At 43.1% G+C, this 26,808-nt stretch overlaps 1 protein-coding gene across 2 annotated transcripts; it reads left to right on the top strand.

Moving 5' to 3' along the window:
• Window positions 1-168: 168 nt before the first annotated feature.
• prpf8 (pre-mRNA processing factor 8) lies at window positions 169-23,368 on the top strand. Of its 2 annotated transcripts, none has more exons than XM_012877355.3 (43): window positions 169-336; window positions 1,769-1,946; window positions 2,057-2,225; window positions 2,438-2,602; window positions 2,734-2,952; window positions 3,033-3,245; window positions 3,741-3,866; window positions 3,996-4,101; window positions 4,687-4,877; window positions 4,980-5,099; window positions 5,216-5,405; window positions 5,540-5,659; window positions 6,296-6,430; window positions 6,552-6,681; window positions 6,800-6,996; window positions 7,798-8,004; window positions 8,377-8,540; window positions 8,628-8,754; window positions 8,898-9,090; window positions 9,782-9,969; window positions 10,051-10,289; window positions 12,195-12,341; window positions 12,429-12,639; window positions 12,731-12,847; window positions 12,943-13,190; window positions 13,283-13,462; window positions 14,395-14,530; window positions 14,677-14,846; window positions 15,827-15,956; window positions 16,045-16,191; window positions 16,279-16,439; window positions 16,529-16,720; window positions 17,702-17,939; window positions 18,048-18,176; window positions 19,151-19,264; window positions 19,380-19,553; window positions 19,739-19,932; window positions 20,056-20,295; window positions 20,415-20,556; window positions 21,508-21,648; window positions 21,728-21,867; window positions 22,446-22,648; window positions 22,748-23,368. In XM_012877355.3, the coding sequence occupies exons 2-43, from the start codon at window positions 1,778-1,780 to the stop codon at window positions 22,900-22,902; spliced, it is 7,077 nt and encodes a 2,358-aa protein (XP_012732809.2). In that variant the 5' UTR covers window positions 169-336; window positions 1,769-1,777; the 3' UTR covers window positions 22,903-23,368. The 2 variants fall into 2 exon arrangements, with proteins under 2 accessions (XP_012732809.2, XP_021179613.2); XM_021323938.2 differs by having other exon boundaries at window positions 1,765-1,946.
• The last annotated feature ends 3,440 nt before the right edge of the window (window positions 23,369-26,808 follow it).

Here is a 26,808-nt window from a genome sequence, read left to right as displayed (position 1 = left end):
AAACTCGTGCTATATCTACTCCAAGCCAGCAGGAGGCAGTAGTGTGCCGGAAACCGTTCAGAAAGAAGCGCTTCGCCTACGTTTGCGTTGTTTTTTTTTGGCGTAGAGGAAACTTCCGCGTGTTGGCAGACACGTTTAGTTTGACGTAAGCGTTCTCTGTGAATTCCTACGGGCTGCGTTAATCGTGCGGTTACCGTCGTGCGCTGGAGAAACGTTGAAGCGGAGAAAAGGAGAAAAGCACGATACGCGACTCATTAGAGATGTGGTAGAAGCTATTATTAAGAGGTCAGAGGCTGTTTCTAACATAAAAACTGCAGTTGGTGCGAAGGTATCGAGGTATGTAATATTTAATATGCTTTTTTGTTGTTACTCAACATGCAGCCGTTAGCCCCCTGTGCGGACGTTAGCATTTGGCTAGCGCTTAACTTGAACCATGTTGGGCCTGTAATTAGTAATTTAAATACTGATTTTTGTATCTCAGAAAAAAAGTGTGTTTAATCCGTTTTAGTTCGATTACGTTAACTTGAGATGATTTTATAACATTTCGCTTGAGGATGTTGCAATTTTATCGTCAGTTGTAGACATGGTTTGTGTGTGCGCCAACCGACGAAGCCGTGTTGAGCTAACTAAGCTAGCAAGGTCCGCAAACAAGAAGCTGCTGCTCTTCACTTGAGGTGGTTGTTGCCAAACAGTGTAAACTATTTAAAATAAAAGCGTAAAGTTGCCTAATTTGAAGTTCCTTTGTCTTTAACTCAAAACCGGGTACGTCGGCCTTTAAAAGTGTTGAGTTTTAACATTGCATCGACTTAGTCGAAGAATATGCAGTCACTTAGCAGGCACACTCCTGTTAAAACCGACTCAAATAAACGGAGGTGTTTATATACTTCAGCCTTTCGGTTATTTAAAATGAGGGATGTTGGAAACATTTTTAAAGGTTGTCAGAACAGAGCATTTTATTTGAAATAATTTAACTTCCAATTATTGATGCACAGTGAGAGTATTAATCTTCTGCCTTTGTTCAGCCCAGAGGACACATTTTTTTTTGTTTTTTTTGCTGGAGAATACAACATTTCCTTCATTTGACAACATTCTGCACTGAACCAAAAACACATAGCTGATGTTCTTTGTGACAATAAACAATGAACTTAATAAAATGAATACTAAACCAATGTCATGTGATTGAATCCATGCCCTGGGAATGCTGTTTGAGCCTGTGCTCACAAATATCATTAACTGGAGGTTGTTTAGGTAGATGGGGAAACATGGACAAAGAAATCATTTGGTGGAGAGAAAAAAAAACTCCACATTGAGTTCAATCGGGTGTGTAGGGCCAAAACTATAAGCCTATATTTACTTGAGCATTGGAGGGGAGGGGGAAATCCAGAACAAACTATGAACTATGTTCTGAGTATTTTGACTTCGTGTAAGCAATGGGAATTCAAGAAACTGTATCCTGGAACAACAAAAATATTGCAATTAAATGTCTGACAGTAGACAGACATGATGATGGGGTTGGGATTTAGCCATTTTTAAACTTCCTTGTGTGCATCACTAGGCTAATATGATAAATGACAATCCGAGAGACACAGTTTTCTTTATTTTTGAAATATTGATTTTCGTAGGGCTCTAAAAATAAAACCTTGTGCGTCTGTCATCGGTTCATTAAAGTTTAGTTTAATGTATGTGCTGATTTAGTTTGTGTTGTAATAATTTGAAATCCAATCCTGACCAGTGGTCATTTCTGCTCTCAACCTTTTGTTTTAACCAGCGAGGCACCATGGCAGCTGCCTTTCCCTACAGGGGAGTCCCTCTCGGGATGCCACCAGGCGTGCCGCCAGGTGTGCCCCCGGTTGTCCCCCCAGGTGTTCCACCAGGCGTGCCCCCAGTTGTTCCCCCTCCTGCTCCTCTTCCAGACTACATGTCTGAGGAGAAACTGCAGGAAAAAGGTATTACTTATGGTTTAAATCATGAAAATATTACATCAAATATAGACTGGTTTAAATTTCTGAGCATTTAAGTAAGTATTAAAATGTTTGATAATTAATGTTGTTTCCAGCAAGGAAATGGCAGCAGCTGCAGGCCAAACGCTATGCAGAGAAAAGGAAGTTTGGCTTTGTGGACGCCCAGAAGGAAGACATGCCTCCTGAGCATGTCCGCAAGATCATAAGGGACCATGGAGACATGACCAACAGAAAGTTTCGCCACGACAAAAGAGTGTACCTAGGGTAAAACAGAATTTTTCTTTTGCATTGATGTAAAGAACATTTTCTGTTTCCTTGTTTTTTTTTTTTTTTATCTACTAAAGTTTTAAATAATTTAAAGCACTTCTGAGATTTCAAAATAGTTTGAACTACTTTCTAATTTCTCTCTTAAGTTAATCAACCAGTTTGGCTTTAGGTTTGTTAGATCTCATCACGTGTCTGTTCTTGCTGCGCAGTGCCCTGAAGTACATGCCTCACGCAGTGCTGAAGCTTCTGGAGAACATGCCGATGCCCTGGGAGCAGATCAGAGACGTCCCCGTGCTCTACCACATTACCGGAGCCATTTCCTTCGTCAACGAGATCCCTTGGGTCATAGAGCCCGTCTACATTGCCCAATGGGGGTGAGAGATGTGGTCATGCTTACATGTTGGGGCCGTTTTTATTTAATTCTTTAAAAGTCTGTGCTGGATTCTATCTTCATCTCCTAGTTTTTTTTATATATACTTTCTCGTCATTTCCTACAAATTCTCAGCACCATGTGGATCATGATGCGTCGCGAGAAGCGTGACAGACGACACTTCAAGAGGATGCGCTTTCCGCCGTTCGATGACGAGGAGCCGCCGCTGGACTACGCCGACAACATCCTGGACGTGGAGCCGCTGGAGGCCATTCAGATGGAGCTGGATTCTGAGGAAGATTCTTCAGTTGTTGACTGGTTCTATGAGCACCAGCCCCTCAAAGATAATACCAAGTGAGTCTGCAGTTAGCAAATAATAAAATTCAGCTGCAAGCTGGCCTGAGATCGTAAATGTTTTTTTGTTTCTCTTTCAGGTTTGTGAACGGCACCACTTACCGCCGCTGGCAGTTCACGCTCCCCATGATGTCGACGCTGTATCGCCTGGCCAATCAGCTTATGACAGATCTGGTGGACTTTAATTACTTTTATCTGTTTGACCTGAAGGCCTTCTTCACTTCGAAAGCCTTGAACATGGCCATCCCAGGAGGACCAAAGTTTGAGCCCCTGGTCCGAGACATCAACCTACAGTAAGTATCTTCCACTCTGCGCCCTGGTTTTTTTTTTTTTCTTTGTGTCAATAAACTTTGAATTGCCGCATCTTATCTTGAATTTTTGTCAGACTCATTCGTTAGTTTATCATTAGTGAGAGAAGCCACCAAAATATTTTTTTTCTACACCTTGTGACTAGACCTGTCTTGTTTTAAAACTGTTTTAAAATCTTTAACAAACTTATGATGAAGTTATCAGACATCTGTATATATCCTGTAGGAGAATCCATGTCGGATTATTCAAATTTTATTTTAAAGGGGACCTGGTTCCAAATAAACGCCTTTTCTAAACCAGTGGCTTTTACCACTCATCTAGATCAAAGTAGTATTGTTTCATGGTTTCTAGAACATGCAGCCCAACCAGGTGAAGCATTTCTGTGCTGAAATATTCAGGAAAAAAAAAAAGTCTTTGGAATTAGTCTAGAAGAGTATGACATCCCCTCCCCTCATCTTAGCTGATTGTTTGTTCTGCAGGGATGAGGACTGGAACGAGTTCAACGACATCAACAAAATCATCATCCGGCAGCCCATCAGGACCGAGTACAAGATCGCTTTCCCCTACTTGTACAACAACCTGCCACACCATGTGCACCTCACCTGGTGAGAACCAAACGATTTATTAAAAACGACCACATTTGATTGCTTTCTCTATTTCTGTATGTATGAACTTAAAATCTGTTACAATTCACGTTTTGTTGGAGCTGAGGTCTAATGGCCGTTTTTCTGCAGGTACCATACACCCAATGTGGTGTTTATCAAGACCGAGGACCCGGACCTTCCAGCATTCTACTTTGATCCTCTGATCAACCCCATTTCTCACAGACATTCAGTCAAGGTTTGTGGTTTATCTTCTTGATTTTGCTGCTGTTTATTAAAAGCTCCTCTTACAAAGGCGCTCTTGCATTGGTCTGCTTGCAAGTGCGTAAGAACAAGAGGAACATCAACATGAATGGTGAACTTTACTCTTATACCTGTCTGCAGCTGCAGAGTATCCCTCACCATTCAGATATTCAGCCTAATTATAATTTCTCCTTCTCTTGAATATTTCCTTTTTTTTAAATCAGAAACTCTTATTACAATTGTTTTCATTTAGATAAGGAAATTCCTTTATTGTCCCACAATGGGGAAATTTGAGCGTGACCGTGGCAAGCATGGAGCTGCCCACATTTTTTAGTAATGAAAAAAATGACAGGCTAATCTAACGTTAGTTTTAAAGCAACAGAGAATGAGCTTTTCAGAAAAGTAAAACTAAACACCAACCTAAGTCTTGCACAATTATTAATGATATGGCATACTCGGGTAAACAAGATGAAATATTTAAGTAAACAGTATAAAAACGGCAACCTATTTACAGAATAATATGGATGATATTACAGCAGCATCTGTGAGTAGCTAGTTTTCTCTTCCTGTTCTCACTCAGAGCCAGGAGCCTCTCCCCGATGACGACGAGGAGTTTGAGCTTCCAGAGTACGTGGAGCCGTTGCTTAAAGAGACGCCGCTTTACACGGACAACACGGCCAACGGCATCGCTCTGCTTTGGGCCCCGAGACCCTTCAACCTGCGCTCTGGCCGCACCAGGCGCGCCATCGATATCCCTCTGGTCAAAAACTGGTGAGTTAGCGACAGTCATGTTGTGAAAATAAAAAGACGGGTTCAGCTCTGATATTTTCCATTTTGAGAAGAAGCTTTAAAGCAGTGGGGTTTGTTCTTCAGGTACCGAGAGCATTGCCCCGCAGGGCAGCCGGTGAAAGTGCGCGTGTCCTACCAGAAGCTGCTGAAGTACTACGTGCTCAATGCTCTCAAACACAGACCCCCCAAGGCTCAGAAGAAGAGGTGACCATCAGTTGCCATAATTTAGATTTTTCTTTTTAACTTTTTTCCTTTTAATTGAATGCAGTTTGTCATTTATTAATGTTTCCTGTAAAGTTTCTGCCTTTGTTGCCTTTCAGGTATCTGTTCCGCTCCTTCAAGGCAACAAAGTTCTTTCAGTCCACCAAGCTGGACTGGGTGGAGGTCGGCCTGCAGGTGTGCAGACAGGGTTACAACATGCTCAATCTGCTCATTCACCGCAAGAACCTCAACTACCTTCACCTGGACTACAACTTCAACCTGAAGCCTGTCAAGACGCTCACCACAAAGGTACAGGCCCGAGGACTCTGTTGTCTAGCTGTCATTGAACGCTTGAAGGGCAGTGAGATCCGGTGCTTAAAACTTCTTAAATGAGGTAAATTCTGCAATATTTTGGAGTAAACCGTGGCTTTGTGAACCCGCAGGAAAGAAAGAAGTCCAGATTCGGCAACGCCTTCCATCTGTGCAGAGAGGTGCTGCGTCTGAGCAAGCTGGTGGTGGACAGCCACGTGCAGTACAGGCTGGGCAACGTCGATGCCTTTCAGGTGGGCACATCTACATCTAATCTTTCCCTGTTCTGTGTCAGCTGCAGGGCTGCTAGCCAGATTATCTACTAGCTGTTTGTTTTATAGTTGATCATATGATGCTATTCAAAGTTTATCTTTTGTCGATCTATATTAGCATTACTCGGCTGTGCTTTTTGCCCAGAATGTGATCGGTCCTCGTTGTGCTGCGATTTTAACGTCAGCAGATATTGGCGGGTTTATTAGTTCTGCGGTTTGTAACGCCTGCAACTTTTATCAGAGTGATCTGGGTTTTGGTTCAGTTTCCACACTGACTTCTGCCAAATATATTTCCAAATCTCTTTCCTGGCAGGAAAAATGTTGCAGTTGTGTTTCAGCCAGCTGACTGGCAGCGTGCAGCAGATGAAGAATGGCAGTCCATTTCTCTTCTTTGAGGTTTCTTCAGCTGCATGTAGCCAAAGAAAACTCAAAGCTGGACTCTTTCTGGCATCTTGTCGACCAGACTTTAAGCCATGAACACTTTTTTAAATAAACTGTAGCAGTTTTGAAACTGTATCTTCCTAAAACTTTGGAATGTCGGCTTATAGATGGGTTTGGCCTTTTGGATCATTTTAGATGGTGAAGCTATACTTGTTTTTTTGTTTCTGTATCTTGTAGCTGTCTGATGGGCTGCAGTACATCTTTGCTCACGTGGGGCAGCTGACAGGCATGTACCGCTACAAGTACAAGCTGATGAGACAAATCCGCATGTGCAAGGACCTGAAGCATCTCGTCTACTACCGGTTCAACACGGTGAGTAAACGCCGGTCCACCCTTTCTGAGCCCAAAGGGATTTCAGCGTCCATTTAAAAAAATATTCTAAACCATTCTAATCTTTTGGGGTTCTGAAGTTGTCTCATTCATGTTTGGTCAGGGTCCTGTGGGCAAGGGGCCGGGTTGTGGCTTCTGGGCTCCTGGCTGGAGAGTGTGGCTCTTCTTCATGCGGGGAATCACTCCTCTCTTGGAGAGGTGGCTCGGGAATCTGCTGGCCAGGCAGTTCGAAGGTAAGGCATCACACTGTCGTTTTTATTTATCTATGACTGCTCTTGTGTGCACATTCAGATGCTTTATGTGACGGAAAATCTGTAAGCGACACCAACGTTCTGTTGATTTCCTCAACAGGCCGTCACTCCAAGGGCGTGGCCAAGACTGTGACCAAACAGCGCGTGGAGTCTCACTTTGACCTGGAGTTGCGTGCCGCAGTGATGCACGACATCCTGGATATGATGCCTGAAGGTATCAAGCAGAACAAGGCCAGAACCATCCTGCAGCACCTCAGTGAGTCCTGGAGGTGCTGGAAGGCCAACATCCCCTGGAAGGTCAGTGCTTCATGGAGATCTTCTCTTCCAGTTCGCCTTCTACAGCAATAATGGAGGATTTAAGAGCCGCTCTAGTTTCTTTTCTGCCATTCCTGGTGATAGCAGTCAGTTAATGTTAGGAGCAGATGTTGTGAAAAAGGATTTTACAGTTTTAAAGTGAAGACAGAATGATTAAAGTGGACACTTTAAATGTTTTTTTTTATTAATGATTAGCTTAACTAGCATTACCAAACACATGTCTCCATGTGTATTCCCTGGAGAATGCAAGCAGCTTCTCATTATAACTTTTAAGTTTCAGTTGGATTCACCATGTTTCATGACAGGCTGGATGCTCAGAAGCTTTGCCTAAATTCATTAAGCCTTCCTAGTATCTCCTTAAAGTTTTACTCTTTAGTAGCCCTTTATTTTAAACGCGTTGCGGATACTTGGCGGAAAGAAAACAACCTTAGAGCCATTTTGGTTACTAAAGCATCTGCACTAAACTGTAACACATCATTATGGTGCATTCACTGATTAGAAAAAGATCAGATTTTTGGGTTTCAAGCTGAAAATTGTCGTTTCCAATCTCCTCCAGACTTTTCTCTCCATCTCTAGTCGTCCCTGTTGAATTTGTAAACAGTGTGAAATGTGAAGTACCTCACCGCTCAGAATGTTTAAGCTAACATTTCAGTGTATTTGATTGATATGACCTTTTACGTTATCGCTTGTAAGAACCTTATGGTTATTTTGAGCTCATAAACATCAGTGGGTTTTTTACATATAATAATGAATAAAACTTTTTTTTCCTCAATCACTAACTAGGTGCCTGGCCTCCCCACTCCCATTGAGAACATGATCCTGCGGTACGTGAAGGCCAAAGCTGACTGGTGGACCAACACGGCTCACTACAACAGGGAGAGAATTCGTCGCGGCGCCACCGTGGACAAAACGGTGTGCAAGAAGAACCTTGGCCGGCTGACCCGTCTCTACCTGAAAGCCGAGCAGGAAAGGCAGCACAACTACCTGAAGGTAACGCAGGAGGAAGCTCCTGGTCTTAAGCTTTCACTGATCACCTCTGTACTCACTCGTTTGGTAGATGAGTTTCTGTTTGACTTGTTGGGTAGAAACTTTTAGTATCCATCAAAACAACTGTGTCTTTATTTTGTTGTCCTCCTACAAAGGCGCACTTGCATTGGCCAGCTTGCCTGTGCGTAAGAACTGGAGGAAAATAAAAATGAATGGTGGATTTTGCTCAGCTGGCTGCAGTAGCTGTCGGCTTCTTCACTGTTCAGATACTAGCTTAGATTTTACAGCCTTATAAAAAAAAAAAAAAGCAAAATTTCCCAAATAAATCTGAAATATTTCTCTGATGGATCTTGGTTTGTTGTTTTCTGCCTCCAGGATGGACCGTACATCACCGCAGAAGAGGCCGTGGCCATTTACACCACCACTGTCCACTGGCTGGAGAGCCGGCGCTTCTCCCCCATACCTTTCCCCCCCCTGTCCTACAAGCACGACACCAAGCTGCTGATCCTGGCTCTGGAGAGGCTCAAAGAGGCGTACAGGTAAGTCCACCCGACGACAGTCGTCAGCAGTATTCTACGCCGTTTTTAGCCGTAACTTTTAATAATTGTTGCGTTTGTGTCCGGCAGCGTGAAGTCTCGTCTGAATCAGAGTCAGAGGGAGGAGCTGGGCCTGATAGAGCAGGCCTATGACAACCCTCACGAGGCTCTTTCCAGGATCAAACGTCACCTGCTCACACAGAGAGCCTTTAAAGAGGTTTGGAAATATTTTATTTTAAAATCAACCTCGTCCTGATATCGATGCTTAAATGCATTTGGTTTTATCTTTGTCTCAAGATCCGACCGGTGTGATGGTTTTGTTCTTTTGTCAGACATTTTGAGTATTTTCCTCTTTTGCAGGTTGGTATCGAGTTCATGGACTTGTACAGCCACCTGGTGCCCGTGTACGATGTGGAGCCCCTGGAGAAGATCACTGATGCGTACCTGGACCAGTACCTGTGGTACGAGGCAGACAAGCGCCGCCTCTTCCCTCCCTGGATCAAACCCGCTGACACTGAACCGCCTCCGCTTCTGGTCTACAAGTGGTGCCAAGGTGACTTTCACACCAGCCTGACATGGCTAAACATTTTATGTCTGAGTGTTTGGGTTTTTTTACTTAAAGGCTCTCCCAGATCATATTCTAAACTTGAGCCAATGTTTTGCCACTTGGTTTAGACAGCTGGTGAAGCATTGTAACATTGCCTTTTGTTGCAGACAAAAATAAACGGATGAGAGACGACAAACTTGTAATAATCTGCATTTATTGCAAATTAAACAAATTCTGGGTTTTTCAAACTTGTTTTTTTTTTTTTTTTTATTGTACCTATTTGTTTGATCAACTACCAAAAGATGTGAAATAGTCCTTTCCCAATTAGCGGAATCCAAAGCAGTCTTCAGCTTAAGATAAGATAAGATAGGCTTTATTGATCTCACAATGGAGAAATTCACTCGCCACATCGGCTCATACAAGAAGGTGCAGAGTAGGAAAGGTGCATTCAGTTATATACAGTGAATCTTCATATATACAATGGATCAAAAAGTTTGTGCTGCTTTATGATTTGTGAAAGATAAAGATGGTAAAACTGGACTAAATGTTTTCTACCAGAACCTTTTAGAAGAAGCCGTGAATTAGAAGACAGAGCTTAAGGGTTTGAAAAGTTAAAGCGGTAGAACTCTGTAATAGTTTATCTAAATGTTTCTTAAAAGCTTAAACGCCGTCTTTCCAACACGCCCGACTTCCTCAGGCATCAACAACCTGCAGGACGTGTGGGAGACGTCAGAAGGAGAGTGCAACGTGATGCTGGAGTCTCGCTACGAGAAGATGTACGAGAAGATCGATCTAACCTTGCTCAACAGGCTGCTGCGTCTTATCGTTGACCACAACATCGCCGATTACATGACGGCCAAGAACAACGTGGTGATAAACTACAAGGTAATCGCTCTTCTTCTATTGTAGCTGGGAGGCAGCCACTGGAGGACGGGCTAAAAACGTTCCCCCCCTTTTCCCCTGCAGGACATGAACCACACCAACTCGTACGGCATCATCAGGGGGCTCCAGTTCGCCTCCTTCATCGTTCAGTACTACGGCCTGGTGATGGACCTGCTGGTGCTCGGCCTGCACCGCGCCAGCGAGATGGCGGGGCCCCCCCAGATGCCCAACGACTTCCTGAGTTTCCAGGACACCAGCACCGAGACGGCCCACCCCATCCGGCTGTACTGTCGTTACATCGACCGCATTCACATCTTCTTCAGGTGCGGCTACGTCGGCAGGATGGTTGTTACTTCATGGCTGTACACACTTTTTTTTATTTATTTTTTTTACTTTTTATTTAGTATTTTTCAAGTTTGTATAGAACATACTGGGGGAAAAAAGAGGGAAACAAAGGGAAGAACAACAAATTTGTAATAAAGTCACTGTTTAGGGAGGTGTGGGGGGTAGGGCTGAACAATTAATGGCATTTTCAAAATAATCGCGATTTTAAAAAAACGCAATTTTCAAATCGCAGAGTCTGTAATTGTTGACTATGTAACAATTAGGGAATTAGACACGTCCATTAGGTGTTGGTAAAATGTTTAAAGTGGGTTTGCTCCACATGGAAGGGAAGACAGTTGCAGCAGTGAGATAATCTAATTTTATTACTTGTTTTAGAGTTTATATAATCATACATAGCATTAAGTTCTGGTCAATCAGTTTAATACATAGACTTGCTTGTTGGTTGCACTTTATGTTCAACAAGGATTGATGTCCAAATCAATTAAAAGCTGTTCTCTTGAATAATATTCTGATTAATAGAAACATTAAAAGTTCTTGTTTTAAATAGTCCTTGTTAACAAACATCTTTTTTTAGACGCCATTTTGTTGCTTGTCGTTAACGCAGAGAAAAGTCAAAATTGCAATTTTGATTGAAATATATCGTAGGCAGAACGCAATCATTTACTGCTCTGAGTTTAGATGCTGTGGGTCTTTTAGCAACTAATCCACATGGCGAGGAAACAAATTGATTTGTTGTTTGTATATATTTTAAAACACATGATAAATTAAACTGGAAAAAAAATCGCATTTAATCACAATATTAAGAAAAAAAATTGCAATTAGATTATTTTCCAAAATCGTTCAGCCCTAGTGGGGGGTCACGCAGGTCTTCTTATATAGTTCCAGTCTCTTTATGGGTAAGTCCTTTCTGGTTTGTGTATTCAAACCATTTTCTCCAGTGTTCTTTCCGGAGTTTGGACTTGATCCTTAGGTGGTAGATCATTGTCTCCATTGTGAAGATTTCCTCTACTGTTGATATCCACTGCGTCAGGTTTGGGGGGGTCACTTTTAAACCATTTTCTGGTAATCGCCTTTTTAGCTGCCACCATCAGGATTTTGAGGAGATAGACGTCTTTCCTGTGTATCTCTTGACTCTCCAGCCAGCCCAGGGTTTCCCGCAGCGCTATCTTGGCTACCGCCACGCCAACATTCCAAAAAAAAAAAAAAAAAAAAAAAAAGTGACGTTAACACGCGCTTATGCGCGTGCGTGAATGGCATGGAAAAAACAGATGGATACCCCCGCTCCGCGAGTCGGTCCGCGGAAAACGTGTCGTCCAACCCCCCCCCCCCCCCCCCTTCCGCGAGTCTGTCCGCGGAAAACGTGTCGCCCAACCCCCACCCCCCCCCCCCCCCCCCCCCCCCCCGCGCGGCGAGTCGGTCCGCCTCGCATAAGCAAATTCCTGCGGGAAACACTGCAGCCAAATAAACAATTTGTGCGTCCTTGGGTATCTTGTTGCCTATTATTTCTTCTATAGCCTGAGCTACTTGATCCCAGTAGGCTTGTATTTTTGTACATTGCCAAAATATATGAGAGTGACTGGCATTCATCTGTCCACATTGCCTCCAGCGTTGTTGCTGAGTGTGGAATAATTAGTTTTGTAATTGAGGCGTTATAAAGTAGCGTATCACATTTTTCCAGCCAAATTCCCTCCGGCCTCTGGAGCTAGTGGGGGACTGTTGTGTTTTGCACGTTGAAAGCCAGTTTCACTTTTAATTCAGCTTCCCATTTGGACTTTATATATAGTGACTTGTTTTCCGTTTCGACTTTGTAGACTTTTATACAGCTTAGAGACATTTTTTGTTAGCCGTACACGCTTTTACAAGCCGTTTCATTGGTTCTGTAGGTTTTCTGCTGATGAAGCCAGAGACCTGATTCAGCGGTACCTGACGGAGCACCCGGACCCCAACAACGAGAACATCGTGGGCTACAACAACAAGAAGTGCTGGCCTCGCGACGCCCGCATGAGGCTGATGAAGCACGACGTCAACCTGTGAGTTTAACCGTAAACCAACATCGTTTGTTAAAGCCGACGCGTTTGACGAGCTGTAGAGCTAAAGCCTGTCGTCTCTGCTCTCAGCGGACGGGCGGTGTTCTGGGACATCAAGAACCGCCTGCCGAGGTCCGTGACCACCATCCAGTGGGAGAACAGCTTCGTGTCGGTCTACAGCAAAGACAACCCCAACCTGCTCTTCAACATGTGCGGCTTCGAGTGCCGCATCCTCCCCAAGTGCCGCACCAGCTACGAGGAGTTCACCCACAAAGATGGCGTCTGGAACCTGCAGAACGAGGTGGGAGGGAAGCGGCCGATGCTTTAAAAGAGCTTCCTGACTCTCCGTTTCAAATGAGTCTGAAGGTCTGTTGTCGTGCGTCCTGACGCAGGTCACCAAAGAGCGGACGGCGCAGTGTTTCCTGCGCGTGGATGACGAGTCCATGCAGCGCTTCCACAACAGAGTGCGTCAGATTCTCATGGCCTCTGGATCCACCACTTTCACCAAGGTTTGAAAAACGACGTTTGCCGCCTCAGCGTCCCGCGGCGCACGCGCGTTCGCCGAGAGGCCAACGTCACCTCCGTGTTTTCTCTCTGCGCTCAGATCGTGAACAAGTGGAACACGGCTCTGATCGGTCTGATGACGTACTTCCGCGAGGCGGTGGTCAACACGCAGGAGCTCCTGGACCTGCTGGTGAAGTGCGAGAACAAGATCCAGACGCGCATCAAGATCGGGCTGAACTCCAAGATGCCGAGCCGTTTCCCTCCCGTGGTTTTCTACACGCCCAAAGAGCTGGGCGGCCTCGGCATGTTGTCCATGGGTCACGTGCTCATCCCACAGTCGGACCTGCGGTGAGGACGGCTGCAGAACTCGAGCTCACCCTCTATCAGATCGCTGTGCCTGAGCTACTGACTCAGCCGGGTGTGTTTTTTGTGGTTGCCAGGTGGTCCAAGCAGACGGATGTGGGCATCACCCACTTCAGGTCCGGAATGAGCCACGAAGAAGATCAGCTCATCCCTAACTTGTACCGCTACATCCAGCCATGGGAGAGCGAGTTCATCGACTCTCAGAGAGTCTGGGCCGAGTACGCCCTCAAGAGACAGGAGGCCATCGCCCAGAACAGGTACGCCCTTAATCAGCTCGTCCGCTGGTTTGAACCTGTTTTTCACAGATGTTACTGTGCCTTGATGACGCATAGAAATCCCTTAAATCGTTTTAAACTCAAATGCCTGTTGCCAAGCTCTAGTTCAGTCAGATTGGCCCATCTGACAGATTTCCATCCAGTATTGTCCTGGATTCTTCCATAACAGCCAAATATCTGCCAGGCTCAGCTGTGGGGTGTCGTGTTGGAATCCTCCTTCTGCGGGTGTGGCTCCGCAACTTCTCAGGAGAGGAGGAGGTAGCAGGGGATTGTAGCGTAGCGTCTCTGATTGTTGCGTGTTAGTTTAGGTGTTTTAGGAGGTTTGTAGATTGAGCCATTTCCAGATGGTCTGTTGACGAGTGTGCAGCGATATGTTGAAAGCACAGAGTTTGACACGTCTTAACCTTATCCCTGACCGTTCTGCTGTTATCCTTCATCGTTCTGACTGGATTGTTTTTTACAGGATATAAAAGAAAAAGGGGCCAAAGACAAAGGCAGAACAGTCATTTTCCATTTGCTTTAGTTATTCAATTCAATTCAATTTTATATAGCGCCAAATCATGAAACATGTCATCTCAAGGCACTTTACAAAATCAAGTTCAATCATATTATACAGATTGGGTCAGATTATACAGATTGGTCAAAAATGTCCTATATAAGGAAACCAGTTGATTGCATCAAAGTCCCGACAAGCAGCATTCACTCCTGGAGAAGCATAGAGCTACAGGGAGAGTCGTCTGCATATAGTTATGCACTATATGTTGGCCTATGCCATAAAATCCCAATGGATACATTAGTTTTTGTGGTTTTTAAATAGACGAAATGATAAAAAGTTTGAGGTGTGAATACTTTTTCAGGGGATTGAATATGAATTTAGCTGAAATCATGCTGCGATATTTACTTTGCTGTTTCAGGCGTCTCACTCTGGAGGATTTGGAGGACTCCTGGGACAGAGGAATCCCTCGCATCAACACGCTTTTCCAGAAGGACCGCCACACGCTGGCCTACGACAAAGGCTGGAGAGTCAGGACGGACTTCAAACAGTATCAGGTACAATATCCTAATTAGGCGAAACCTGAGGCGTTTTGCTTACCGGAGTCTCCTTTATCGTGTTTTGTGGCTCAAGAGCAGTATCATTCTGAATATTGTCCTGCTTTGAGCGTGAAACAAATTTGCTTCCTCTCTCCTGAGTTCAGGTGCTTAAGCAGAACCCCTTCTGGTGGACCCACCAGAGGCACGACGGCAAGCTGTGGAACCTGAACAACTACCGCACAGACATGATCCAGGCTCTGGGCGGAGTGGAGGGCATCCTGGAGCACACCCTCTTCAAGGGCACCTACTTCCCCACCTGGGAGGGTCTCTTCTGGTATGCATGCTCATGTTAAGGCTCAATTTCTCTACAGTTTCTGAGTTCATGTTCATCCTTTCACTAAACCAGGGGTGTCAAACATACGCCCCGCGGGCCGGATCAGGCCCGCCGAACAATTTAGTCCGGCCCTGTGGCTAAATGCATTATCATTATTTAAAAAAAATATTGCCCCCAGTGTCCTGTCTGGCAATGTGGCAATAAGAATTGTCTTAATACCAAAAAGAGCTCAACAGATTTGACTTTCACAAGTGGAGCAGTACGGCTTTTGCCATAGTGCTCCGCTTGATTTATGAATGTGAATAGTTTTATTATGATTCATGCGGGGAATATCTCATATGATATGGACACTACAATGGGAAAGTAGGAAAGAAAAGGAATAACAAGAAGAAAAAAAGAAAAGGTGAAAGAAAGAGGAGATAAAAGGAAGAGAATGATAAAACAATTATTGAAAACAACATGTACTTCGTTTAATTGAAAATCTGCAGTTCCTATATTGTCCACGAGGGGCGCTGTGTTTTAATTAGCAGATTAAGCTTCAGGTGTGGAAAAATTTAAATAATTTCTTAATTTTTATCTGTTTGGTGTATTTTGTCATGTAGAACAGTGTTTTTAAGTTCTAAAAAATGTGAATAAATGTTTAACATTGTATAATCACTGTGATCAGTTCTTATGCATAATGCACTTAAGTAAATGTTTAACTGAGTAAAAGTATTGTTGAAATTGCACATACTTTTCTTAAAAACGCTGAGGTTATTCATAATATATTGTGTAAAAGTGAAATTCATTTAAATATTAAAATCAACAACAAGTCCACATTTATTAGTTCTATTTAATCTTGCAATGAGTTTACTCGTGTGGCCCTCTTGAGATCAGATTAAGCTGAATGCGGCCCCTCAACCAAAACGAGTTTGACACCCCTGCACTAAACCGTTACACCTGGAAACAGTTTATTCACGTGAAGTTGTTCTTTGCTTTAGGGAGAAGGCCAGCGGCTTTGAGGAGTCGATGAAGTGGAAGAAGCTGACGAACGCCCAGAGATCTGGTCTGAACCAGATCCCCAACCGTCGCTTCACTCTGTGGTGGTCACCCACCATCAACAGAGCCAACGTTAGTACAAAGATCCGTCTCTGAAGGCTGCGGTCCACTAGCTGCCATGGTCCGCTCTAAGTTGTCTCTCCTCCTGTCTTGTCTCCAGGTCTACGTGGGTTTCCAAGTGCAGCTCGACTTGACGGGGATCTTCATGCACGGCAAGATCCCCACGCTGAAGATCTCCCTCATCCAGATCTTCAGGGCTCACTTGTGGCAGAAGATTCATGAGAGCATCGTCATGGATCTCTGTCAGGTGGGTTCTCATCACCTAAAGATGTTATCCGGCGGTTGAGACTCGCCGCTCCAGAAGGTTTAACAGGCTTCGCTGTTTGGATCTCAGGTGTTTGACCAGGAGCTCGACGCCCTGGAGATCGAAACCGTGCAGAAGGAGACCATCCACCCCAGGAAGTCCTACAAGATGAACTCCTCCTGCGCGGACATCCTCCTGTTCGCCTCGTACAAGTGGAACGTGTCCCGGCCGTCTCTCCTCGCCGACTCAAAGTAGGTCTCGGGGGGGGGGGAAACGTGTGTAAATGTGCATTAAAACGCTGACGTGCATGCAGGTAACTCTGACCTCTGACCTTCTGCAGGGACGTGATGGACAGCACCACCACGCAGAAATACTGGATCGACATTCAGCTTCGATGGGGCGACTACGACTCTCACGACATCGAGCGCTACGCCAGAGCCAAGTTCCTGGACTACACCACCGACAACATGAGCATCTACCCCTCCCCCACCGGAGTGCTCATCGCCATCGACCTGGCCTACAACCTGCACAGGTGTCCGCTCATTTCTCTATTATCAATGAACCTTTGCTTGAAAATCCACCCGTACCCTGTGGCTCCCTCTTAACGTCGTTGTTCTCTTTAGTAGGGCTGAACTATTAATCGCATTTTCAATATAATCGTGATTTTTAAAAAACGCAATTTCCAAATGGCAGAGATTTAGCAATTTTTGGCTATGTGACAATTAGGGGATTAGACGCGTCCATTAGGTGTTGGTAAAATGTTTGAAGTGGGTTTGCCTCTACATGGAAGGGAAGACAGGTCACAGCAGTGAGATAATCTAATTTTATTACTTGTGTTACAGTTTATATAATCATACATAGCATTAAGTTCTGGTTAATCAGTTTAATACATAGACTTGTTTGTTGGTTGGACTTTGCACTTTATCTTCAACAAGGATTGATGTCCAATTAAATTAAAAGCTGTTCTCTTGAATAATATTCTGATCAATAGAAACATTAAAAGTTCATATTTAAAATAGTCCTTGTTTACAAACATCTTTATTTAGAGGCCATTTTTGTTGCTTGTGGTTAATGCAAAGAAAAGTCAAAATTGCAATTTTGGTTGAAATGTATTGTAGGCAGAACTCAATCATTACTGCTCTGAGTTTAGATGCTGTGGGTCTTTTAGCAACTAATCCACATGGCGAGGAAACAGATTGATTTGTTGTTTGTATATGTTTGAAAACACATGATAAATTTAACTGGGGGGAAAATTGCATTAAATCGCAATATTAAGAAAAAAAATCGCAATTAGATTATTTTCCAAAATCGTTCAGCCCTACTCTCTAGGCTAGGATGTGGCGGCTCACACGCCGGTTTATCTCTAGTGTTACATTGATTCACTAATGAGCCCAGATAACCGCGGTTTCCGCTCGTGTTTGCGGTCTTCTCCCTTAAACGGAGGGTTTTAGACCGGTTTCTGGGGGGGAAGAGATGGTTTTTTTAACCTTTCCTTTTGTCTTCTTGCGTTTAGTGCCTATGGTAACTGGTTCCCTGGGAGCAAGCCTCTGATCCAGCAGGCCATGGCCAAGATCATGAAGGCCAACCCGGCTCTGTACGTGCTGCGGGAGCGCATCCGCAAGGGTCTGCAGCTGTACTCCTCAGAGCCCACCGAGCCGTACCTGTCCTCCCAGAACTACGGCGAGCTCTTCTCCAACCAGATCATCTGGTTTGTGGACGACACAAACGTGTACAGAGTCACCATCCACAAGGTCAGAGCTGTCGTAGTGAGATGAATGATGATGCTGTCACCTGAATTAGCAAAAAGAAAAAAAATACTTTGAATTCTGTGACAATAATGGTCTGATTTGTGCGCGCAGACTTTTGAAGGAAACTTGACCACAAAGCCCATCAACGGAGCCATTTTCATCTTCAACCCCAGGACAGGTCAGCTCTTCCTCAAGATCATCCACACGTCTGTGTGGGCTGGACAGAAACGTCTGGGACAGGTGAAGATGAATCAATTTGGTCTTTTCACTTAAATTTAATTCTAAAATATAGTTTTTCCATTTATCAGAAACATCTTACAGGGTTCCCACGGGTCCTTGAAATCCTTGAAAGTTTGTGAATCTGAAAAAATAATTCAAGGCCCTTGAAAGTTCTTGAAAACAGCCAAAAAAAAACACCTTGTCCTTGAAAGTCCTTGAATTTTTTTGTGAGGTTGAAAGTTCACACGGATGACGACTCGTGTCATTATTTTACTACCACACTATCTTTTAAAATTATGTTGATTCCGCAGACTTTTAATTTGCAAAAGTACGTTCGCTCTTCTTTGTTAGTTGGTAGGCTACGGTTTAGGCCTACGTGCGTCCAATAGGTTACATTCACGCAGTGTTGCCAACTCAGCAACTTTGTCGCTATATTTAGCGACTTTTCAGAGTCAAAGTCAAAAACTAGCTTAATCAAAGATGAAAGTAAGTGAAACAAATTGATATAATTCTGAACATCTCAATGCTGCACTTTTTTCCATAAAATTCCATGAAACGGTAGGCTAATGTACATCTTATATGTAATGTAGTATGGCAGAGCCATGTACTGTGGATATAAATGTAGGCTATGAATATGATCAATATCAATGTAGGCTATAAATTAAGTCCACTTTCTTGCATTGCTTCTGACCCAACAACTTCTATGCCGTTTAGTCTTTTATTGAATTTGCATTGTATTAAAATATGATAACCTATTCAGCGGTCACAGTAGGTAAATGCCGCCACGTGTGGTCCTTGAGTTTGAGGAAATTGGTCCTGGAAAGTCCTTGAAATGTCCTTGAATTTGATGTTCACCAAGGTGTGGGAACCCTGATCTTAGAAGTAATTGGGTTTACAGCTCCTATATTCTTCACTTTAAAGCATTAAAAAGTCAACTTTTTTCTGATGTATTGTTTTTAATAAATGTGTTTAATATTATCTTTTTACGTTTGCAGCTGGCCAAATGGAAAACAGCTGAAGAGGTTGCTGCCCTGATCCGCTCCCTCCCCGTGGAGGAGCAGCCGAAGCAGATCATCGTGACCAGGAAGGGCATGCTGGACCCTCTGGAGGTAACGCCTCCGTCTAATTTAGCCGTCTCTTTGAGAATTATCCTCCATAAATGCACATTTTGGTGCGTAAACTCATTTTTTTTTTACAGTCTGAGTCTCGCTGTCTCTGTTTTAGGTCCACTTGCTCGACTTCCCCAACATTGTGATCAAGGGCTCGGAGCTACAGCTGCCCTTCCAGGCCTGTTTGAAGGTGGAGAAGTTTGGAGACCTGATCCTGAAGGCTACAGAGCCACAGATGGTGCTCTTCAACCTGTACGACGATTGGCTGAAGACCATCTCCTCTTACACGGTGAGTTCAGTCTCTTTGCAGACGTCGTATTTCTCAGGGTTTGTTGTTGACTTTACTCTTAAACAAACTTCTCGGCCAGGCTGAGCCCAGCTGGTTTTCCAACATGAGCTGTTGGAGATCATCCAGATGTTGTTTATGACTTTCTCTGTGTAAAAAGCTCGTGTGGTTCTCTCCTCCACCTCCAGGCCTTCTCCCGTCTGATCCTGATCCTTAGAGCGCTCCACGTCAACAACGACCGCGCCAAGGTGATCCTGAAACCGGACAAAACCACGATAACCGAGCCCCATCACATCTGGCCCACGCTCACCGACGAGGAGTGGATCAAGGTGGAGGTTCAGCTCAAGGATCTCATTTTGGCCGACTACGGCAAAAAGAACAAGTAAGAGTCGATCTGTTCGTTTCCTCACGCTGTGGCTTGAGTAGCTTTGTGGCGCATGATAAAGCGGAGCTGGCATTTTGTAGTAAAAGCTTGTTGTGTGTGTGTGTGTGTGTGTGTGCGCAGCGTGAACGTGGCCTCCCTGACCCAGTCTGAGATCCGCGACATCATCCTGGGTATGGAGATCTCAGCCCCGTCTCAGCAGCGCCAGCAGATCGCCGAAATCGAAAAGCAGACCAAGGAGCAGTCGCAGCTCACGGCCACGCAGACGCGCACCGTCAACAAACACGGAGACGAGATCATCACCTCCACCACCTCCAACTACGAGACGCAGACCTTCTCCTCCAAGACTGAGTGGAGAGTCAGGTACATGGAAACTTTGAATCTCATGAAGGAATTAGCTGGACTCTTCCATATTGACTTACTGTAATGCCTTGTTTTATTGTCATCAGTTGGCTTTAATCCTCCTTGCTTTCCTCTGCCAGGGCCATATCTGCTGCCAACCTCCACCTCCGAACCAACCACATCTATGTGTCCTCTGATGACATCAAGGAGACGGGCTACACATACATCCTGCCCAAGAACGTTCTCAAGAAGTTCATCTGCATCTCCGATCTGCGCGCCCAGGTACGGCCCCCTCAGACTTCCACTAATCCGCTGCTCCATGATTGGATCGCTCTGCTGTCAAACAAAAATGTCTTTTTTTTTCAGGGTTCCCACGGGTCCTTGAAATCCTTGAAAGTTTGTGAATCTGAAAAAATAAATTCAAGGCCCTTGAAAGTTCTTGAAAACAGCCAAAAAGAACACCTTGTCCTTGAAAGACCTTGAATTTTTTTGTGGGGTTGAAAGTTCACATGGATGACGACTCATGTGTCATTATTTTACTACCACACTATCTTTTAAAATTATGTTTATTTCGCAGACTTTTAATTTAATTTGCAAAAGTACGTTCGCTCTTCTTCATTCATTGGTAGGCTACGGTTTAGGCCTACGTGCGTCCAATAGGTTACATTCACGCAGTGTTGCCGACTCAGCGACTTTGTCGCTATATTTAGCGACTTTTCAGAGTCAAAGTCAAAAACTAGCTTAATCAAAGATGAAAGTAAGTGAAACAAATTGATATAATTCTGAACATCTCAATGCTGCACTTTTTTCCATAAAATTCCATGAAACGGTAGGCTAATGTACATCTTATATGTAACGTAGTATGGCATAGCCATGTACTGTGGATATAAATGTAGGCTATGAATATGATCAATATCAATGTAGGCTATAAATTAAGTCCACTTTCTTGCATTGCTTCTGAACCAACAACTTCTATGCTGTTTAGTCTTTTATTGAATTTGCATTGTATTAAAATATGACAACCTATTCAGCGGTCACAGTAGGTAAATGCCGCCACGTGTGGTCCTTGAATTTGAGGAAATTGGTCCTGGAAAGTCCCTGAAAGGTCCTTGAATTTGATCTTCACCAAGGTGTGGGAACCCTGACTAATCCGGTGCCCAATGATTGGATCGCTCTGCTGTCAAACAAAAATGTTTTGTTTTTTTAAATGTCGGTTGTGTTGCCGTGCTCCAGATTGCGGGCTACCTGTACGGCACCAGCCCACCAGACAACCCCCAGGTGAAGGAGATCCGCTGCATCGTCATGGTTCCTCAGTGGGGCACACATCAGACTGTCCACCTCCCCAACCAGCTGCCTGGTCATGAGTACCTTAAGGTAAGAGCACAGAATGCATTTGGTCCTCTCTAATTAGTGATACAGGTGTATCAGTAGTTTAAACCGAATCTTTTATCAGGAAATGGAGCCCCTCGGCTGGATCCACACTCAGCCCAACGAGTCCCCACAGCTGTCGCCACAGGACGTTACTACCCACGCCAAGATCATGGCTGACAACCCGTCATGGGATGGAGAGAAGACCATCATCATCACATGCAGGTTGGTTTTATTTCCTGCTACTAGTACTACTGGGTACAAACTAGAGCTGAAAAAACCTATATAGATAAAATGGAAATCATATTGGTCGATATCGATAATTATCAACAAATTCAAAGTGCAGCACTAGTCATTTTATGCTGTTGCTTAGCGACTTTTTTTTAGATACAGAACACACACACACTTAATTCGAACTCAAACCCTTTATTCAACCAATTTTATATCAACTGCAAGTTTAAATAAATAAATAAAAAGAACATGTGTTCTCTAAACTCTTTGAAGGGGGCGGAGCTTGGTTCCTGGATTTGCGTTGTGATTGGTTGGGAGGATGTAATGACTGTAGTATTAACCTACATGAAAGGATAGAATGAAAAATGAAGGAAAACTGTTATTTTAGTGAACTTTTTATTGATCCTTTCTCTTCGGTCATCGATATCCATCCATCGGTCGATATATATTGATATTGAATTATTGTCCAGCCCCAGTACAAAACCTTAGGAAGGAGCAACAAAAGTCTGAAAGCTAGTCAAATATCCCGGCAGAGGTGGCACCAGTGTAATGAGTTTTCTGACTTGTTTCAGCTTCACGCCTGGTTCATGCACGCTCACGGCCTACAAGCTGACCCCCAGCGGCTACGAATGGGGTCGCCAGAACACCGATAAAGGCAACAACCCTAAAGGCTACCTGCCGTCCCACTATGAAAGAGTCCAGATGCTGCTCTCCGATCGCTTCCTGGGCTTCTTCATGGTTCCCGGCCAAGTCTCCTGGAACTACAATTTCATGGGTAGGGTAGCCTTGCTTTATACTTTTACACATTTTGGATCTTTTTCCCCCCAGAACTGGTAGAAATGGATTTTTTTTTTTTTTTTTTTTTTGTCAACAGGTGTGCGTCACGACCCCAACATGAAGTACGACCTGCAGCTGTCCAACCCCAAAGAGTTCTACCACGAAGTGCATCGGCCGTCGCACTTCCTAAACTTCGCCTCGCTGCAGGAGGGGGAGATTTACAACGCTGACAGAGAGGACATGTTCGGCTGAGCGCCGCCTTTCTGCTCTTCAAATGTTTGTAGATAGAGCTGCCAGAATCATGAAGAGCCGCTCCAGAAATGTCTCTGGAATATTTCTTCTGAGTACTTCTAATTGTGATATTTTAGATTTTTTTTTTTTTTTATGTTAAGGCTTGTGTTTTTAAGAACTAGTTCATTATTCCCCATGAATGTTTTGTTCCCTCTGCTGACACATTACAGTAAAACTATTAGTCTTGGTTCTTGTGGCTTCTCTGAAATCCTTTATGTGAACGACTATTTTCCAGGACACAATATGTCGGTGTCATTTTTTTCTGACATTATTTCAAAAGGTTAAACACGACTTCCTCTTCTCCCTTTGAGAAACGAAATTGAAAGTTGCATTTTCACACCCGAAATTCCCTGTTAAACATGCTCCAACTGTACATCCTGTGATGTTATGCGCTGGGTTTAAATAAAGATGACTTTTTATAAAAAGGTGTTTGTGTAGTGTCCTGATTTTTACGCTAAAATTTAAAGAGGAAGTCATCTAGATTTCCTCTTGGCTGTATTAGTGAACGTGGCTTACTACTTCAGGTCAAAGGTCAGGCACTGCAGCACGTGGTTTACTTGAATCAACCACTTGTAGCAGAAAGATGCAAAAAAGCAGATCATATATTTTCGTCCAGCTTTAGAATTGTGAAGAAAATTATGTCCCTTTTTTAATATTTTTCACATTTGCCATGTTAGAAATTACAAACTTCAATCTATTTTACTGGAATTAATTTTATCCTTGCACATAGTAGTGAAGTATGTGGAAATTAACCTTGAAGTTTTTAGATGTTTGGCAGCCATATGTATTTGTCCTCTGTTTACTAGGATAGCACTAAAATAATCAGTTACTAACTACATTCAGAAGTCTAATAAAGATAGTCCACCTGTATCATTCAGTCTGTCGGTGATGTCCAAACGTTTAAGCTATTGGCCGAAATTGTCAAATCAAAACCACTCGAGCACCAAAAACTTTATAAAACAAAACATTACCAAAAAAAAAAAAAAAAAAAAAAAAAATATATATATATATATATATATATATATATATATATAGTCTGACCAGCAAGATATACCCATTTCAAGTAAATGTACTGTATTTAACCAATTTTCATAAATTAATTCCAATCAGAATTAATGCACCTTTTACTCAGATGATAATCATTTGAGTAAAGGTCCTATTCATTTATGAAATGAAAGCCAATGTACAAAATGTCCTTATCAAGTGAGAATGCTATACAGCATTCTCACTTATTGTTTTCCTGTTTTTCTTTACTTTTTATTATTATTATTCCGTACGTTTTTCGACGCCTAACTCGTTCCGCATTTTTCAACCGATTTCAACCATTCTGGTATCAAAACGTTCAGCTCCTTCAGGACATTACTGCTAAGACTTTTGGTAATTATAACTTTTATAATATTTAAAATATTCAACTTTTTGTAACTTTTTTGGTCTCATTCAAATGAATGGAGAATCCTTCAAATTCTTCAAATATTTCAGCTTTTTGACAGCTTACTGCTTCAGCCTACTTTCAGCTAGAAACGCCATTCAACTTTTAAAATGTAGTGATATCTTTCAGCTATTATGGTATAGTTCAGCTTTTTCATATCTTTTACCATTTTCATATAGTACCTCCTTAAAATAATTTTGGCTTTTCAAGAAATTCAGCAAATAACATGCGTTGCTATGGTTGTCAAGGAGCCTCTGTTAGAGTGCGCACTCTAGAAATTCAACAAATTCTTCTTCTCCGAACAACTTCTTCTCACTCGCTCAATTTTCAACCTATCCACATAAATTATACATCAAAACGTAGGAATTTTTGTCTGGATTCGGAAAATGTAACCATCATTGGTGTGGGATTTATAGATTTTTCGCAAATCACCTCAGAGCGACACTAACCCGAAACCTTCCCCATTCATTTCCTATGGAGCGGTTTTCAAAAATGACACATGGAAATCCAAAACATCACATGTATTTACATCGTCACTACTCCTAAACCGTTTCATGTACAGGCACGAGACTTTCACACATTCATGTCCCGACCCTTCTGGCGCTCACAAAAGAGAAATTTTGTCGATAAATGTTACGGTTTTGCCGCAGGAACAATTTGTTCGGGAGTAGCGTTTTGGGAAAATGCTAAAACAGAATCAGACTTCAATCTCCCCAAATGAGGCACTTTTCTACATCGTCGCTACTCCTAAACCGTTTTATGTACAGGCATGAGACTTTCACACATGAATGTCCCGACCCTTCTGGCACTCATAAAAAAGGAATTTTGTGGATAACTGTTACGGTTTTTCCGCAGGAACAATTTGTTCGGGAGTAGCGAATGTGCAAAATCCATAAAACGCTTTGGAGCTTCATTCTTCCACATCATCCACTTTTTACATCGTCGCTGTGCCTACACCGATTTTTGTACAAACCTAAAAATGAACTCCATAGTCCTCAAAAGCCTGCTGATACTCAGAGTGAAAGAATTATTTTGATATCTCTTATACTTTTCCAGCTACAGCGATTTGTTCGGGACCGTTTGTAGAGGATTTCTTAAATTTCATAAAAATCCTCTTTATATCATAATTTTTTACGCCTAAATTAGAATATTTCTAGCAAAAACCGATAGTTTTTCTTGTTCTCCTATCCGTTACGAACTAAACGCTGAAAAAATTATGTCTCTACCATTTACAGAACAGGAGATATGGAGCGTTGTGCGAGGCAAAGTTCTCCATTCTATTTCAATGAGGCAGAGTCTGACAAAGTCTCTGCACTTCGGGAGACTGGCTGCTGCAGCTGTGTCAGTGAGTTTCCATGACGACGGAACTCTGAGGGCCAGAGGGACACGCTCCATTCGGATAGAATAGCAACTTTCAACATCCACTGCAGTGGCTGTGATTAATGTAGGAGCCTGAAATTCGCACAGTCACTTCCTCTTAACATTTTAAAATTTTCAAGTGACTTTCAGCCATGTGTCAGTTTTCTGTCCCATTTTGGATGTCACATGCTTTCCTATTGGGCCTTTGCTTCCAACAGGACCTGGCATGATGCCCAGACACGACCCAATTGGCCAATACAGCACCCCCCACATGTGGGAAATGGCGCTACTGACCATTTTGGTCAAATGTTGAGTTCTTGGCCCAGATGTGGTGAGGCTGAGTTGCTAAAGGAGGCCAATCTGACCCATGAACTTTGGTCACGTTTGGTGACATTAAGTTTTGGCACCCCTTTTTGAGGCACTTCCCAGTACAGGATTTGGACCAAACTGACAGAGTACAATCACCCGGTGATACTGAACACAACCATGCTAGCGGCTAACGGTTAGCATGTTGCTAACCAGAAGTAGCTTTAGAAAGGTCCTACCAACTTCTGCTTAGCCGGGGTTGTTCTGCCTTTACAGACAAATAGAGGGCTACAGCTGTGAAGGAGTCTCCATGACAACCCTTTTAGCCAGAGGCTTCTAGGAGGTCCATTGACTTAACATGGCACCTTTCGAAGAGCACTGTGGGTGCTGTGAAGACCATAGGAAGCTGAAATTCGCAGTGTTACTCCCCGTTAGTATTTTTGATGGTACCACGAGGCAGGCGCCTTGCTAAATTTCTTCAGAATTTTTTTAGTTGTTCTTAATCTTCAAATTCTTCAATTTTTTTAAATTTTTCAAATTTTTCAAATTCCTTCAAATTTTTTTAAATTCTCTAAATTTCTTCTAAATTTTTAAATTCTTCAAGTTTTAAATTCTTCAAGTTTGTCAAATTCTTCAAATTTTTCAAATTCCTTTAAATTTTTTGAAAATTTTTAAATATTTCAAATTTCTTCAAATTTTTCAAATTCCTTCAAACTTTTTCAAATTCTCCAAATCTCTTCAAATGTTTCAAATTCTTCAAATTTTTCAAATTC

Source organism: Fundulus heteroclitus, chromosome 18 (assembly GCF_011125445.2).
Source record: "Fundulus heteroclitus isolate FHET01 chromosome 18, MU-UCD_Fhet_4.1, whole genome shotgun sequence".
Taxonomy (NCBI): domain Eukaryota; kingdom Metazoa; phylum Chordata; class Actinopteri; order Cyprinodontiformes; family Fundulidae; genus Fundulus; species Fundulus heteroclitus.
Note: the sequence above shows the minus strand (reverse complement) of the source record. Positions and strands in the feature narration are given on the sequence as shown.